Genomic DNA, 16,770 nt, shown 5'->3' with positions numbered 1-16,770 from the left:
CAGCGGGAGGTAAGGAAGCTGACAGGGTCAGGGTTAGAGAGAACCACAGTGTATACAGCAAGCACTAAGACATTGTTTTTGTGACTACTAAAGTCATGATGGGGGTAAGGGGGTTGGCTCAGTGGGTGACCTGGGGTTGATCCCCAGAACCCATTTCAGGCCGGGCACAGGAGTGGGGATCTGTAATCTATGGAGAGATGCATGTCAGAGACAGGAGAGCTAGCCTGGTGTATGCAGGCGTGAACAACAGTACACCCTGTGGCAAACAATGTGGAGGGTGAGGATCAACACCTCTGACCCCTTACACAGTCGCAGATGCACACACAGCATGTGGGTGCACACTCGAGTTTAATGTCGGCAATGTAAAAATTCAATACATTTATCAAGAATTTGGGGGAAAGAACTTTATTTAGATATGTCAGAAGCTTTGTGTTAGTGAAACCCTCCCCCCTCTCCATTTTCGTAAGCATTACCGTCCTCAAAGCGTCTGCAGTGACAGCCTAGGTTCCTGGTGAGCTTGCCACCTACGCCCTCCGACGAGCAGCCTTGTGTTTTCATATTAATTTAGATGACAGCAAATTGGTAAAATGTATGAGCTGGTGCGCTGAGCTGACTTTACAGTCCGTGTCTACGAAAGGGCGCATTGACGCATGTTAATAATTTATAATAAACTTATTAAGACATTTGTATTAATACCCTCTACTTACATGTTGGCATAAATTCAGTGTTCCAGGTTAGTTACTTACACCATCCCCGTGTGGAGACGAAGGTTATTTTACATAACTAAATCATAAAAATAGAAATGCTATCTCACGAGAGATTCGAATCTGATTTAAAAATGTACAGTCTCTGGATTTGCTCCGTCCAGTTTTTCTTTGGCTACATACAGGAAGCGTCTTCTTCCCTCTCTCTGTCCCCTCCGAAGCAGAAATGTCCTCTCTGGTCCCCCTCAGGCCTTCATGCGACCCAGTTATGGACCCTAGGATTTTGTATTGTGCTATATACTGTTCTGTAGCTCTCGAACCTGTTGTTTTCCAAAGTATGACTCAAGCAGGTGACAGCGCAGAAAATACATCGTGAGATCTTTTTTCTTCCTTTGGTAAAAGACCACCACCAACTTTTTGTTTTAGGGTTGGGGGTTACACCATACCCAGAGATTGAACCCAGGACCTGACATCCGCCAGGCAGGCTCTCTGCCGCCGAACCGCACTCCCTGTCCACCTACGTTTCACCTGCGAAACTACCACCAACAAAAACGCGGATCAGGATCTCTGGTGCCATACAAAACCAGACGGGGCCGTAGAGCCTCAGGGGAAAAAAAAATGCACGGCCTCCGTCACTTTCACGCCTTCAAGGACGTAACACAGAAAGAAAACCATGGTGTGCTTACTTCTGAGCCAACACCCTGGAGACAGCCAGAGGTGACACTTTCCATGCTGCTGTGAGATGCAGAGGCCAAGTGAGACAGGACAGGGCACAGGGAGTTCTCACCTCCCCGTCTCCAGGCCTTCCTGGGTTCCGAGATCACCACAGATGACAGAAGCCGGCGGTTCTTGCCATCAACACAGCACATCAGAGCTACCTGAAGACAGCTCAGAGCTGGCCCAGCTGCATCTCCAACGCATTCCCGGGTGGTGCGGCCCTGGTTGGAGGACCATCTTTCTAGGAGCACCGTCCGTTGGATACCACTTGGTGGTCACTGGGGTAAGCCATGGCTGGGATGGATCAGCCCAGGGCATTCATGTTTGCTTTTACTCTTCCGCCATCAAACAGTGCCCACATTTGATAAAGCAGTCTTTGGGCTTCTTCAAACATGTCCTCGCTTCCAAATCATTCCTTCTTACTGGGCTTCAGAGAAACACTTAACCCTGAGAGAAGAAACCGAGAATTGGGTTTCCGCCGCCAGCCCTGGTAGCGATCCCGTGGCATTTGTGTGCATGGGCCAGGCATGGACCCCTCGCGCTGTCCTTACTAGCACAGAGATTACCTTGTTCTTAACTGAAAACAATGGGCTGTCTCAAAACTGTGGGCGGGATCAGAGGTGGGCATGTGCCTGTTCCCTCACCATTCCCCAAAGTAACATGTCAGTCTTAAATTCTCTCCATTTTCCACAAGCAAAAAGAAAGGAAAAAAGAAAAGAAAAGAAAAAAAGAAACTCCAAAGTTTGTAAAATATGTTCTGGCTCCTGACTCATTTGTCCTTAGCAACACCTAAAAGGGAACGACCATTATGCTCCCCGCCTCACTCCACAATTGGACATTTGTTTCCTAACATGACTCTCAAACACTCAGCTTATCAAAATGATTTCAAATATTTCAGGGAATGGAGTTTGTGATTCTCTACAGATGAAACAAATGGTGACTTTAAGACAGCAACACCCCAACCTCATATTGGAATAGGGCCAAAGCAGAGGTCTGGGGTTTGGGCAGTGAATTCCAGGACAACCGGTTGAGGAGACCTTGACATATGTGATGACATCACCAACCCCTTTCTGCCCTTTAGGCACCTCCCTAGACACTTCTCAGCATGTAGAAGAAAGACTTGAACTCTAGAGAATGAAGCCTTTCCAACCTCAGACCCCAAGAATTATCAGTGTGACCAGTCACAGTTAATCTTCCTCCAAGTGGCTTTGTGAGAGCCCCTGCTGGCAGAGGCTAGACCTTTTCCATCTCAATCTGCTGGTGGTAGTGTCTAGCCTGCCGCTGTCCAACGTTCAGCTTGTATACAGAGCTCTTGTGCTGACACCTGCGGTAGCCCCACACGGCTCCCGCGACTGTGAGGAGCAACAGTAGACACAGGACGGTGACGATCGTGGCAATCACCGGGCCTTTCCTGAAGCTGGGACATTCATCCCCCACACACGGTGCCAAGGTTGGAAGAAGCTTCTCCTCGCTTGCACCAGGCCCAGGGCCCTCCTGTCCCAAGAAGTCCTCTGACAGCAGGTATGGGAAGTTATCCTGAACCTCGGAAGCTGTGACCTCCGCTGGAGGCTGGGTAGCCTCCACATTAGTAGAGGGGACGCGTTTATGTGTCGGCTGGAGGGTTGTTAGTACTGTCTCTTGGGTGGTGGAGGTGGAGGTGGTCAGTTCAGAGGGTGAGGTGGCCATGGGTGACTGCTGTGTGGTGACTCTTCGGGGTATAGTTGATTGATAATTGGTCGAATCAACATCCCCGGTATGGGGACGCTCAGTCTCAGACACATTGATGGGTCCCGGAACGAGAGCTTCTACGTCCAGCATTTGAGAGGGACTGATTGAACTGTATATCACAGATTCGCTTGATATGACGGTGACATTCTTGATAGGCTGATCAGGAGTCATGAGGACACTGTCATCTGGTCCCACTGACCCATCCCCCTTATCCTCGTCATCCTCCTGCCCAGCCTCTACCTTCCTCCAAGCTCCGTCTGTCACAGGGTAGCCGTCTAACCAGGAATCATCGCTGCTGCTCACGCCTATGTCGTCCGTCTTGCTGTCATTCCTATCCGCAAACGGCTCTGAGGGGCTGTAGGTGGTGGCATAGACCAGCCTCGTTTCAGACTCCTCTTGGGCCGGTTTCTCATCACTGTGAGTGTCTCTGGCAGGAAGTGGCTCTTTGGTCTCATCGTCCACATCCTTTTCCAGCTCTGGCTTGTGGAAAGTCTCAGCCGGAAACCAGAGTGAGTACTTCCGGTGTAGGCGGGATCTTGGCCAGTCTGTGTGGAAGCTGCTCCCAGCGCCTGGCAAACCTGTGGTAGGCACAAAGGCTTTTTCCTGGGCTATATTTTCTTTAGAGACAGAAGTGAAGACCAGACGATCTTGTTTTGGTGTCTCATCAGAGGCGTCTTCCTGAGCCTTTTCCTTTTCTCCCTCTGCCCGGGAGTCTTCCATGAGTTCCCTGAATGACACGGATCTGTCGTCAGGGAAATTTTCTTCGTAGTCAATATGGGCCTCGGCCTCATCTGGAGGGAAAGAGGAGAAACTTCTTTAGATCTAACGACGTGGAGTCAATGTGGAAAACCTGAAGGGGAACAGACCATAGAGACTGGAAGAGAATTAGCAACTGTTGTCACTTGGGAATCACATTCACCCCTGAAGAATGTGTACTCGGACCATTATAAATAAAATAAGAGCTTACCATAGGTATTGGGGCTCTATGAAATATTTAAAAACCAAGCATATTTCTATATACTAGAAAACAACTTTTTCCACCAATCAGGCAACATACACGAGTTGGTCCTAGGCCCCCAACACATACACAGCAGACAGAGGACTGCCTGGTTTGGCTTCATTGGGAAAAGAGGCACTTAACCCTTGAGAGATTTGAGGCCCCAGGAAGTGGAGAGGCCTGGTGCGTGGGGCAGGGGGGGGACATCCTCTTAGAGATGGGAGAGTGGGATGAGGAACTGGGGGAGGGCAGATCAGGAGGAGAGCAACGACTGGACTGTAAAAAAAAATAAAGGTAATAATAATAAAAATAATAGAGGAAGATTATAAGACACAGGAAATAAAAAACGTACTCTCATGAGTTACCAACCACACTGGGGTGGGATTTATGGCGACGCAGCTGCTCTCGCATCAGTCATGTCCCCATAAATGACTCCAGTACACTCATTAGTCCAATTAAAAAAGGAAAAGAAAACAACTTAAAAAAAAATATTTTCAGAAAAGGAATCGTTGTAAGAATACCACTTAGAATAACAGGAAAAAAAAATAAAGTATGGTAGTGCATGCCAGTAATTCCAGCATTTGTGATAATAAGGCAGGAGGGCTGTGAGCTTGAGTCTAAGCCATGTAGTGAGACCCTGTCTCAAGAGTGGAGGGTCGGGGAGCAGGGGATGTAGCTTGGCTGGGAGTGTGCTTGCTAGCATGCATAGCCTTGTTCACTGTGATAAATACTGTGACCTTGGAGAGCTCACACTTCCAGGTCACAATCCATCACTGAGGGAAATCAAGGCAGGAACCTGGAGGCAGGGACTGAAGCAGAAACCATGGAGGAGCACTGCCTCCCAGCGTGCTCTCAAGGCCATGTTCAGCTAGCTCCTCTGTCTCCATCTCCCTTTCTCCAACTCCTGAGACAGGGGACCACCATGCAGCCCCAGCTGACCTGGAACTTACTATGTAGACCAAGTTTGCCTCAAATCCCTATTTACCTGCCTCTGTCTTCTGCCATCAGCTAACTTTGTTACACAGCACAAGTCCATGGTATGCTAGGCTCTCCCAAATAGCTATCAGTGGAAACAATGACCCACAGACATGCCCAAAAGCCAACCTGACCAAGCAATTCCATCTTCTCAGGTGACTCCAGTCAGGCACAAACAGCAACCAGTACAGTCTACAAGGCTCAGCGCTTGATCCTAGCACCATGACAACCAGACATGCACACCTGTTATCCCAACACTCAAGAGGTGGAGGCAGGAGAGGAGGATCAGTAACTCAAGGTCATCCTCAGCTTTATAAGGAGTTTGAGGCCAGTCTGTGATATATGGAAGTCTGTCTCAAACACACACATGCCCATGCACTCATGCGCACACGTGCACACACACATACACACACACACACACACACACTCTCTCTCTCTCTAAATAAATAAAATGTAAAAATATTGAATAAATAAAATAAAAATGGGTCAGAGCCATGTTTGTATAACCCCATTGCAGGGAACTGGGGACAGGAGAATTCCCCAAGACTTGCTGGTAAGCTAGACTAACAAAAAACAGAGGGCTTCAGACTCAGGGAAAGATTCTGTCTCAAAACAAAACAAAACAAACAAACAAAAACCAAGGTGGAAGGAGATGGGGATACAGTTCAGTGGGCAAATGTGCTCACCATTCAAGCATGAGGACATGAGTTCAAATCCCCCAAGCCTACATAAAACCCAGGTGGGTATTGTAAGCCTGTGATGTTCCAGTGCTCCTACAAAGGGAGAGACAGAGAAGAGACTCCCCAGAAGCTCACAGACCAGCAAGTCTCCTGTATTATTGTTGGAAAACAATGAGACTGTCTCAAAGTGAAAGGCAAGGACCAGGGCCCAAGGATGCACCTTGTCATATCATTCTGGGTCCTGCTGTGGCCAACTCCTTCACTCAGTGAACTTCACTGAGGTCGACCAGTTGTCCTAAAATCTATCGAGTTGGTCTCACTCATCCTGCTGAGTAAATAACTGGATTTCATTTACAAACCATACTTTAAAACATAAGATCCAATGACAAAACTTTTCTCTAAACTTTCTGTGAGATGGATCAGTTGTCCTGGATCCAGGTGGAGATATTCAAAGGCATCAGGTAAAGTCTTTGGCCAGGAATGAAGAGGTTAGATTTGCCGGTATTGGCATTTACTGATGGGCCATGATGGGAAAGATTGATGGTGGACATGTTCTCTGCTCTTCCTTTGTCCTGTTTTTTTTTTTTTTTTTTTTTTAAAAAGACAGGGTCTCTATGTAGCCCTGGTTGGAACTCTGTAGTCCAGGCTAGCCTTAAACTCTGAGATCTACCTGTTTCTGACTCCCTACGGTCCTACATGCCCCAGGCTGGTCTTAAACTTAGCAAGTAGCTGAAACTGACTTTAAACTTCTCTCCAGAGCCTCTTACACCCCTCGTGTGCTGACGTTATATCATAAGACACCTCGGCCAGCTCTAAATTGTTTATGCATGTGTGTGTACCTTGTGTGTACTGCTCACAGACGCCAGAGGAGGGTGTCAAATTCTTTGGAACTGGAGTTAGAGATGTTGTGAGCTTCCATGTAGGTGCTGGGAATTGAACTTGGGTCCTCTGGAAGAACAGTCAGTGCTCTTAACCACTGAGTTCCCTGATTATTGATTAAGCCAGTAGGGTTCGGGTGAGAGAATGGTCTACTATGCAGAAAAAGCTATGACACTGACCATGGGTTGCTCAAAGAAAGAAATCGAGACATTGAATCTGTAAGGTAGGATAAGAAGACTTATCACAAGTATTTGAAAAATACTTGATTTTTTTGTAAAGAGACGGGGTCTTGCTGTGTTGCCCAGGCTAGCCTGTAATTCATAATCTCCTAAATTGATGGGATTACAGATATTCCTCACGCCTGGCTCACAGAGGCATCTTTGAAGGAATGAAAGAGTAGATTGTTCTGGCATGGAGGAGGAGGAAAGGTCTGAAGTAGCTCACATCCAAACTGCTCTCCAGAGCAGCTTCATAACCACTCAGAACAGGAGACCCATTTCCAGAAGCACAGCTCCCAAACACAAGGGGGTGCTGGCCCACTGCCAAGTGATGAGGAACGAATGGCTTGTCCTAAGTCCTCTGAAAAGAGGCCATTGTTGAGTGCACACACACACACACACACACACACACACACACACACACACACAGTCAGAGTCACAGGCACACTCACACAGGCACACACACATACACACACACACAGGCACACACACTCACACACACACACCCTCATTGTGTCAGTTTAATAGAGTGCCCCAGGAGACCACTGCTGGGAGATTCATCAGAAAAAGGCAGAGAGGTGATTTTTCATCAAAAATCAGATCTTATTGCAAAGAAACTTGGCATTCTTCACAAACCCACGGGTTGTTTTACGCTATGTCTGTTAGGTTTAAAACCTCGGACAAATGACTGAGCTGCCCATTTAACATATGAAAGTGGACCTGGCTGCCAGCTTCTCCCTGCACCTGTTACAGGGTCCTCCTGGCTGGCAAATCCCACCCTCTACCCTGACTTCTCCTGGCTGACATATCCTGCCCTCTACCCTGAACTCTCCAGGCCAGGGACCTGGGCTGCTCTTCCCTATGTAGTCTGACCATTTTGGTTAACTGCCCTCTTTGGGCTTCCTGGCTGCTGCACCTGGTTCCCCTCTCGCCCCTCTTCTTCCCCTCACCCCTCTTCTTACACAGCTCTGCTCATGTTCACTTTGGACTCTCCCAGATGTCCTTGTGTCTGGCTATTCTCTCCCACATAATCTATAATAAATCTCTTCCACCACACTGTGTGCTCACTTGGTCATGTTCTTTGATTTCTTTTTTCATTTAGTGTCCAATTTGCTTTTAATTTAATTATGTTATTTATTATTATTATTATTATTATTATTATTATTAAATAGGGTGGGGAAAATGGTTCGGCAGGTAAGACTCTTGCTGTCAAGCCTGATGTCTTGAGTTCTACTCTGGGGTACACATGGTGGAAGGAAGGATATGGCTGCTACAAGTTGTCCCCTGACTTCCACCCGCACGCTGTGCAGCCCACACATATGTGCACATACACAGGCACACAGTAGGTGTCTCTAAAGACTGTGAGCAGCACTAGTCTAGAAGAAGATAAATGTGAGTATTGAGAAGGCATCTTGGGGGCTGGAGAGATAACTCAGCGGTTAAGAGCACTGACTGCTCTTCCAGAGGGTAGCAGAGGGTAGTAGGGACAGAGAAAGGCCGAGTAGAGAAGCAGAGAAATGGAGACCGGCCATCAGCATGAGGAGACAAGGGAGGAGGGAATGGGGAGAGAAGGGGCCAAGGGGGAAGAGGGGAAGAGAGCAGAGAGCACAAAAGAGCAAGAGAGTGAGGAGGGGGCAAGAAGCCCCCTTTATACCTGGCTGTTGCCAGGTAACTGTGGGGTGGAGCTTAGACAGAATGCTAACAATGGCTACTTTTGGAGTAAAAGGGGTGTGGCCTGTGTCTTTTTTTTTTTTTAAATAAAGTTTAAAGCTGGGCATGGCAGTTCAAGCCTCGAGACAATCAGGCGGGAGGGTCATTGTGAGTTTAGACTTTGAGCATTGAGTCAGTCCTGGGCTACAAAGTGAGACTGACTTAAAAAAAAAAAAAAAAAGCAAAACCAATCAGTGCTAGCCAGGCAGCCCCAGTGTTTGGGAGTCTGGGGCACAAGGGTGGGCAGTGAGATGAGTTTGGGCCACATAAGAGTCTGTTTCAGAAGGAAAGACAAGCTAGGTGGTGGTGCATATCTTGGAGTTGGAGACCAACGTGGTCTGCAGAGTGAGTTCCAGGATAGCCAAGGCCACACTGAGAAACCCCAAGAAAATGGAAAGAAAAAGAAAAATTTTAATTTAAAAATAATTTTAAGGGCTGGAGAGATGGCTTAGTGACTAAGGCTAATCTTTCATAGGATCCAGGTTCAATGCCCAGCCCCCACATGGAGCTCATATGGTTGTTCTGCCTGCATCTATGTCTGTGTACCACGTGGGTGTCTAGTGCCTAAGAAAGTCAGAGGAGGGCATCCTCTAGAAGGGGATGATTGTGCCCCACCACCCACCCACACACACACAGAGGGAAGGAGGGAGGGAGAGAGAGAAAAGGAAAAATAAAAAAGCCGGGTGGTAGTGCACCCCTTTAATCCCAGCATTCAGGAGGCAGAGGCAGGTGGATTTCTGAGATTGAGGTTAGCCTGGTCTACAGGACAGCCCAGGCTACACAGAGAAACTGTGTCTTGAAAAAAAAGTATACAACATGGTAAGGGACAGACATTGAGAGTAACTGTCATACGGTGAAGGAAATTAGCATCCAACACCTCAGAGACACCCACAGTGTTATTTTGTATGAAAGGGTCACAGGCAAGGAAGGCAAAAGCAGCTTGCTGGGGCGCCGGCCCAGTCTGCTGGGTCAGCCCGGGCAGCCGGGGCTTGTACGGAGACAGAACCAATGGAAAAAAGGGGAGGGGCCCAGGGGGCCTAAAATCCACAAGCCTGCCTTTAATTAGTGGACTCCTAGCTACCTGGCTCTGCTATCCTTATGGAACAGAGTTTACTTCCCCTTTTTTCCCTCCCAGCCCAGGCATGACCACTAACATCCCCTTTACGAGAGCTGTATACCATGAATTTCCCATGTAGTACAAGTATATTGTATGTGAGTCTGTTCGCACCGAGTGTCTCTTGCCTGTAGCTCAGCTATTCAGGAGGCATACAGTAAAAATAGAAAACCTTGTGTTCCCACTTCCGTAAGCAAGCTTGGTTGCTCTCACTGTACAGGATGTGCTGGATCACATGCAGGTGGGCATTAGGTCAGGATGTATGCTTGCCCCTGATCAGATGACGGTGGGAAGCATGCGGCCTTGTGGGTTTTATTTTTATAAAGCTCGACTTGTGTAATTTGGTACTATGGGAATCCTGTGTATGAACCTAGCCAGTATCCATGAACCTAGCCAGTATTTAATAAAACTTGCTTCATTCACATTTGACTCAAAAATTGTGGTAGTGTTCTTATTTTTGCCTGGTGGAATTAAACCTAAATCAATAACACTGGGGTGATGATTTGGGATCTGAACTCAATCCCAAGAACTCAGTCTAAAAAGCTGGTCTGGGATATGTGTTCTCAGAACCTCAGTACTGGGGAGGTAAGTACTGTGGTGGTTTGAATAACAATGGCCACTAGTGGCTCACATATTTAAATGCTTAGTCAGCCAGGAGTGGAGCTACCTGAGAAGGATTAGAAGGTGTGGCCTTGTTGGAGTGGGTGTGGCCTTATTGGAGGAACTATGTCACTAGGAGTGGGCTTTGAGGCTTCAAGAGTCCTAGCCGAGGAGGTTCGAGCCACTCTCTTTCTGTTTGTGGATCTGGAGGTAGAACTCTCAGTTCCTTCTCCAGCACCGTGTCTGCCTGTTTGCCACCATGCTCACCGCTATGATGACAACAGACTAAACCTCTGACATTCTAAGCCAGCCTGAATCAAATGCTTCCTCTTTTAAGGAAGACACTTCTGGTCTCAGGCACTGTGGCAACCCGCCCACAACATAGCCAGCCTCAAGCCACACTTTGTGTCTGTGCATCCACTTCTGCCTTTATGGGCATCCGCTTTTGCTTTGTGGCATCATTTACTTAGTTACTTTATTTTTCCAATTTAAGAAAGTACATTTACCCAGCGCTCCAGAGACAGAGGCGGGAGGATGTGGATGTCTGGACTCGAGTCCAGTGTGGTTTACATAGTGACTTCAGGACAACCAGGACTAGAGACCCCATCTCAAAATAAATAAATAAAAAGAAAAAATTAAATCGTAAAAACAATTAAAAAAAAAAAAAGAGTTGCACTGGTCATGGCACCTCTTCACAAGACTCCTGGGGTTCACTGTCTGTCCAGGCTAGCTTACTTGTTGAATCCCAGGCCAGTGAGGCAGCAAGTTTCAAACAACAAACAAATAAAACTTTAAAGATGGCTTCAGACTTGTTACTCTTGAGAGCACACAAGTTCAATTCCCAGCACCCAGGCTGGCAACCACCTGTAACTCTAGCGCTCGTGGCTCCTACACGCCTTTCCTGGCATCCATACATGTGACGTGCACAAATCAACATATATTCATACACATAATAGAACAAAAGGTAGGCAGCACATAAGGAATGACATCCTAAGTTGCCCTCTGGTCCCCATGCACGCACATGTCTCCATCCACACACAAATACACATGCATGCGCAGAGAAGCACAGAAAAGCTGGATAAGTAACACCCTGGCTTATTCAGCTTGTGTGATCTGTTCTTGGCATGTCTGACCGTCCCCTTCCTTCTCTCCCTCACCAGAAGCCCCACCCTCAGCTCCAGGAGCCATCTTGTACCCGTCTGTAGTGCCGGTAGACGGGTTGGCCAGGGGCTGATGTCCAGAAGCAGCACTCCAGGGTTCTCCTGCGGCCGCCATCCTCCATCTTTGTCACATTTTGGGAAACCTACTCATAGGTTCTCTTTGCCCTCTCGTCCTGGTTACACAGCCTTTAAAAATAGTCGTTTTAAAAAAAGGACACGCAGCCATGCCAGGAATAATGAGCGACTGAATGAACCTCTGAACAAATACGGTCATGTTGACGAGGGAATTCTAAATTCAGCTTTGGGCTCATGCTTGAGTCAATGAGGGAAATGAAGCCCAAATGGCAGAGAAAAACAGACTGAAGTTGATTTAAGAAACCAAAAGAACGCCCGTCCGAAAAAAGAGTGGCGGTGGGGGGTGGGGGTGGGGGATGGGGTGACTCAAGGAGAAGACAGTTTGGGAGTGAGCTTCTGACCCTGCTTGCTAGGAGTTTTGAGGTCCCTGGCAGAGGCACCCCCCTATTCAGTGACGACACAGAGGTGTCACAGGCCTCGTCGAATCCAAGCTTTGTGAGTTTCCCCCCTGTCTATGTGACACAGGCAAGTCAAGAAAGCTTTGTGGACCTCAGTTTCCCCCTCTGCACACCGAGCTAAGCATTAACGTACTCACACGGTGAGGGGAAATATGTAAAATGCCTTTTGTGGAAAGGTGCAGTGGCAAATTGGGGTGATAGCGTTGTTCTGATTTTTAATACATTTTTCTAAAGATTCATTTATTTTTATTTATAGTACACTGTAGCTGTCTTCAGACACACCAGAAGAGGGCATCTGATCCCATTACAGATGGTTGTGAGCCACCATGTGTTTGCTGGGATTTGAACTCAGGACCTCTGGAAGAGCACTCAGTGCTCTTAACAATTGAGCCATCTCTCCAGCCCGATTTTTAATATTTTTATTTTATGGTTATGAGTGTTTTGTCTGCATGGATGGGGTTACAGACAGTTGTGAGCCTACAGTTCTGAGCTGGGATTTGAACCTGGATCCTCTGGAAGGGCATCCTCTGTTAGCCACTGAGCCTCCCCTCAGCCTTAGTGTTCTGGTTTGTGATTTGACTGTGGTAGTGTGTTCACACGTGTGTCCTCCCGGGATAACTCAGATGATTTTGTATTCTTTTTTTTTTTTTTTTTTGGTTCTTTTTTTTTTCGGAGCTGGGGACCCGAACCCAGGGCCTTGCGCTTCCTAGGTAAGCGCCTACCACTGAGCTAAATCCCCAGCCCTGATTTTGTATTCTAAATGGGTGACTTGTTACAGTAAGTCAAGCTTTAATTAAAGGTTGGGGAAGAGACCATCACAATTACCAGGACCAAGATGGCACAGAGCAGATATTTGCTTGGTGACAGCTACATCTCAGGGCCATACAGAGATGTGTCTCGTGGCCATGGCTGATCAGACCAGAGGAATTAACAAGAAAGGCTAGAGAAAGCCAGACGTGATGGCAGACACTGGCAACCCGGGAATGTAAGGGGTGCAGGTTGCAGTATCTGGAGTTCAGGGGCTTCCTCCGCTGCATGATGCATGGTAGGCCAGTTTGTGCACAGGAGAGATTATCCCCCAGACAAACAAAAGCCTTAGGAGATATGATAGAGAAAAGTCAAGCTTGTTCATGAGGTAACAGTTCCTGCCAGCAGGCCTGGGGAGTCCCACATGGGGACAGAACATAGTCCAGTCCTGAGAACTGTCCTCTGACCTCTGCATGGGCACCGTGGCACCCACGCCCCTCACAAATCAACAACTAATAGGCAAAAACAGCCTAAACAAAAAGAAATAAGCACAAAATAAATAAATACACACATATACATACACCTGTATACACACACAGATACACGCACCTGTACACAATATACCTGTACACACACAGATACACACACCTGTACACACACATACCTGTACACACACCTGTACACACACACAGATACACACACCTGTACACACACACACAAACACACACACACACACACACACATACACACACACACACACACTAGATACACACACCTGTACACACACACAGATACACACACCTGTACACACACACAGATACATACACCTGTACACACACATACCTGTACACACACACAGATACACACACCTGTACACACACACACAGATACACATACCTGTACATACACATACCTACATACCTGCACACACACATACCTGTACACACAGATACACATACCTGTACATACACATACCTGTACACACACACAGATAAACATACCTATACACACACATACCTACATACCTGCACACACACACATGTACATACACACACACGTGCACAAACACATACACACAGATACACACACCTGTACATACACATACCTGCACACACACAGTACACACACCTGTACATACACACACACACACAGAGATACATATACCTATACATACACATAACTACATACCTGCACACACACACACAGATACACACACCTGTACATACACACACGCACACATACACACACACAGACACACACACATACACAGACACAGACACACACACACACACACACACACACAGACACAGACACAGACACAGACACACACACACTGAATCAAACCATTTGCTAGTCCCTGGGTGCCTCATGGAGCCCAGGACACAGAGGATGAGGAGGTAACAGAGAACCCAGGGAGCTGGTGTTTGTTGGGGGTGGGGGCGGGAGCAAAGAAGTCACAATACTGCACAGTGCTCGATGGGTTTAATGGCCGTAGAAATCAAGGACATGGGAGCTGAGAAACGCTCACGGCAGATGCCGTCCCTGACCCTGGAGTCAGTGGGTTTGGTGAGTGGGGGATGTACCAGGCCAGGGGCAACAAAGAGGGCTAAGGAAGGGAACCGAGGGCATGGTCTCCCCATCCCCAGACCCCTGCACTCACAGAGATCCTCCTGCCTCTGCCTCCTGAGTTCTAACATTAAAAATGTGTGCCCACTGATACATTTTAATCTCCACGAAAACCAGGAAAGACAGACAGACTGGTGGCCCTGGCAAACAGAGAAGGAGTCCAAGGAGTGGCGAGGGCTTGTCTTGCTTTTTAAAAAGACATTGATTTTGTGTGTGAGGGGGATGTGTGTGGGGTGTGGTGATGGCACTTGTGTGGAGGTCAGATGACTTGTGGGTATCAGTTCTGTCCTACCGTGTGGGTTCTGGGATCAAACTCAGGTCCTCAGGCTTGGTAGTTTTACCCCAAGAGCCTTCTCATCAGCCCTAAGTCTTGTCATTTTTTTTTAAGATTGTTTATTTAAGATATTTAAATGATGGAAGGGTTTGGGAAGAGCTGCCGACAGAACACTCCTCTCAGACTTCCAGAGTCTAATTTGCTATCCTGAAAGAAAGAGTGCTATTTATCTCCTAGACTTAGCCCAGGTGTTCCTGGGGGGAGGGGGGCATCCTGTAAGCCCTGACCACTAAGCTAACTGGCCTGTGTGTTCTCCCTCAGTTGCTGGGGTTTTGTGGCGTTGGTTTTAGAGCCCTGGTCTGGATCTAGCTATTCAGTCTTCCATTGTCCTGTCCAAATCCACACATGTTGGTTTCCTTTCCAGGTTGGCAGCTTTGTCTGGCCCGCCTCTCTGCTGTGCTCAGTATCTAGCCGTAACTGGTCATTGCTCTAATTACAGAAACCCCTCGAAGCTCTGCTACGTAAGCGTGGGTACCACAGATCTCCTTGCTGCGTCTGGTCCTTACTATGCCAAGCCCGTATCCTTCTTCAGAGCCATTTTTCTTTCTGGGACACTGGCGCAACGAGAACGGTGGCTCACCGCCTCTCCTTCTCCAGCCTCTACTGTCACCTGTCCTCGGGATGGAGGGGTCCTGAGGCTCCTGCCCCTGGTTCCAAAAGGGGACACACATCCTGTGTGGCCAGAGGGGGAAAGGATAGTGACAACAAGAAAGGCTGAAGCAGAAAACCTGGAAACTAAAACCTTTAGCCCTCACCTCCAGGGCAAGCGCTAAGACTCCAAAAGGCCACTGGAGACTTCTGCCCCAAGTTCCCTATGTGTGTTTAATTCTTTTTTTTTTAATTCTTTTTAAAAAAAAGGCTTATTTATTATGCATAGGTACACTGTTGCTGTCTTCAGACACACCAGAGGAGGACATCAGATCCCATTACAGATGGTTGTGAGCCACCGTGTAGTTGCTGAGATTTGAACTCAGGACCTCTGGAGGAGCAGTCAGTGCTCTTAACCTCTGAGCCACCTCTCCAGCCTATGTGTTTAATTCTTGTTTTAAGATTTTCCCTTGTAGCCCAGATTGGCCTCTAACTTGCTGTGCAGCAGCACTGACCTTGAAGATGAATCTTTCTGCTTCCGTCTCCCAATGCTGGGGTGGGCGGTGTATGCTACGAGGCAGAGTTTATTTACACAGTGTCAGGGATCACACCCGGGGTTTCACATATGCTACGCCAGCACCCTGTCAACTGAGTAAACCACCAGCCCCACCCCCACCCCATTTATGCTTTTTGTAATTCTGTGACATCTGGAGACTGGCTGGCCCTATACTGTGACTATTCTTTCTCACCATTCTCCCTTCCTTCCTTCCTTCCGTCCCTCCAGCTATCTAGAATGTCCCTGAAAACATCCCATGTTGCCCAGACTAGCCTAGAATTCACATGGAGCTGAGAAAAGTACCCGTTGAGTGACACCCCACAGTCTTTTTCTGCATATTTTCCAGACATATTTTCATGTGACCCAGGCTGGCCTTGAACGTGCTATTCAGTCAAGGATGACCTTCACCTCCTCCTCCTCTGTCCCCAGCTCCCAAGGGCTGGGGTTATTATAGGCATATGGCCCCATGACCTTGTTGGTGAAGGCTTTCTGCAGACACCACACACACACACACACACACACACACACACACACACACACACACACACACACACATGCACATACACACACACACAAACATACACACACACACACACACACACACACACACACACACACACACACACACACACAAACACACACACACACACACACACACACACACACACACACACACACACACCCCTACACTTCTTCCTGGGACCCAGATAGTGTCCATGTTAAGCCTTCAGAGTAATGAAAACAGTAGCAGTCTGTCCACCCAGCCAAGTGTAGAAGCCAGAAGCCTCTCTGACTCCCTGGTGCAGTGAGAAAATAAACACCTTTTAGAACACACAAAACCTGCATTTAGTGCTCATCCTCCCTGGGCCAGCAAACCACCCATTTGGTAGATGGGTGTGGCTCA

At 47.7% G+C, this 16,770-nt stretch overlaps 1 protein-coding gene across 1 annotated transcript in view; it reads right to left on the bottom strand.

The window, feature by feature from the left end:
* Nucleotides 1–1,649: 1,649 nt before the first annotated feature.
* Susd5 (sushi domain containing 5) overlaps nt 1,650–16,770 on the bottom strand; it is a 36,837-nt gene continuing 21,716 nt past the window's right edge. The window contains exon 5 of the mRNA XM_032910988.1: nt 1,650–3,940. Within this exon, the coding sequence (XP_032766879.1) occupies nt 2,655–3,940 (1,286 nt within the window). The 3' untranslated portion in view covers nt 1,650–2,654. The remainder of the gene's footprint in view (nt 3,941–16,770) is intronic.

The sequence above is a fragment of the Rattus rattus genome, chromosome 8, assembly GCF_011064425.1.
Source record: "Rattus rattus isolate New Zealand chromosome 8, Rrattus_CSIRO_v1, whole genome shotgun sequence".
NCBI classification, from domain to species: domain Eukaryota; kingdom Metazoa; phylum Chordata; class Mammalia; order Rodentia; family Muridae; genus Rattus; species Rattus rattus.
This window is presented reverse-complemented; position numbering and strand designations above follow the sequence as displayed.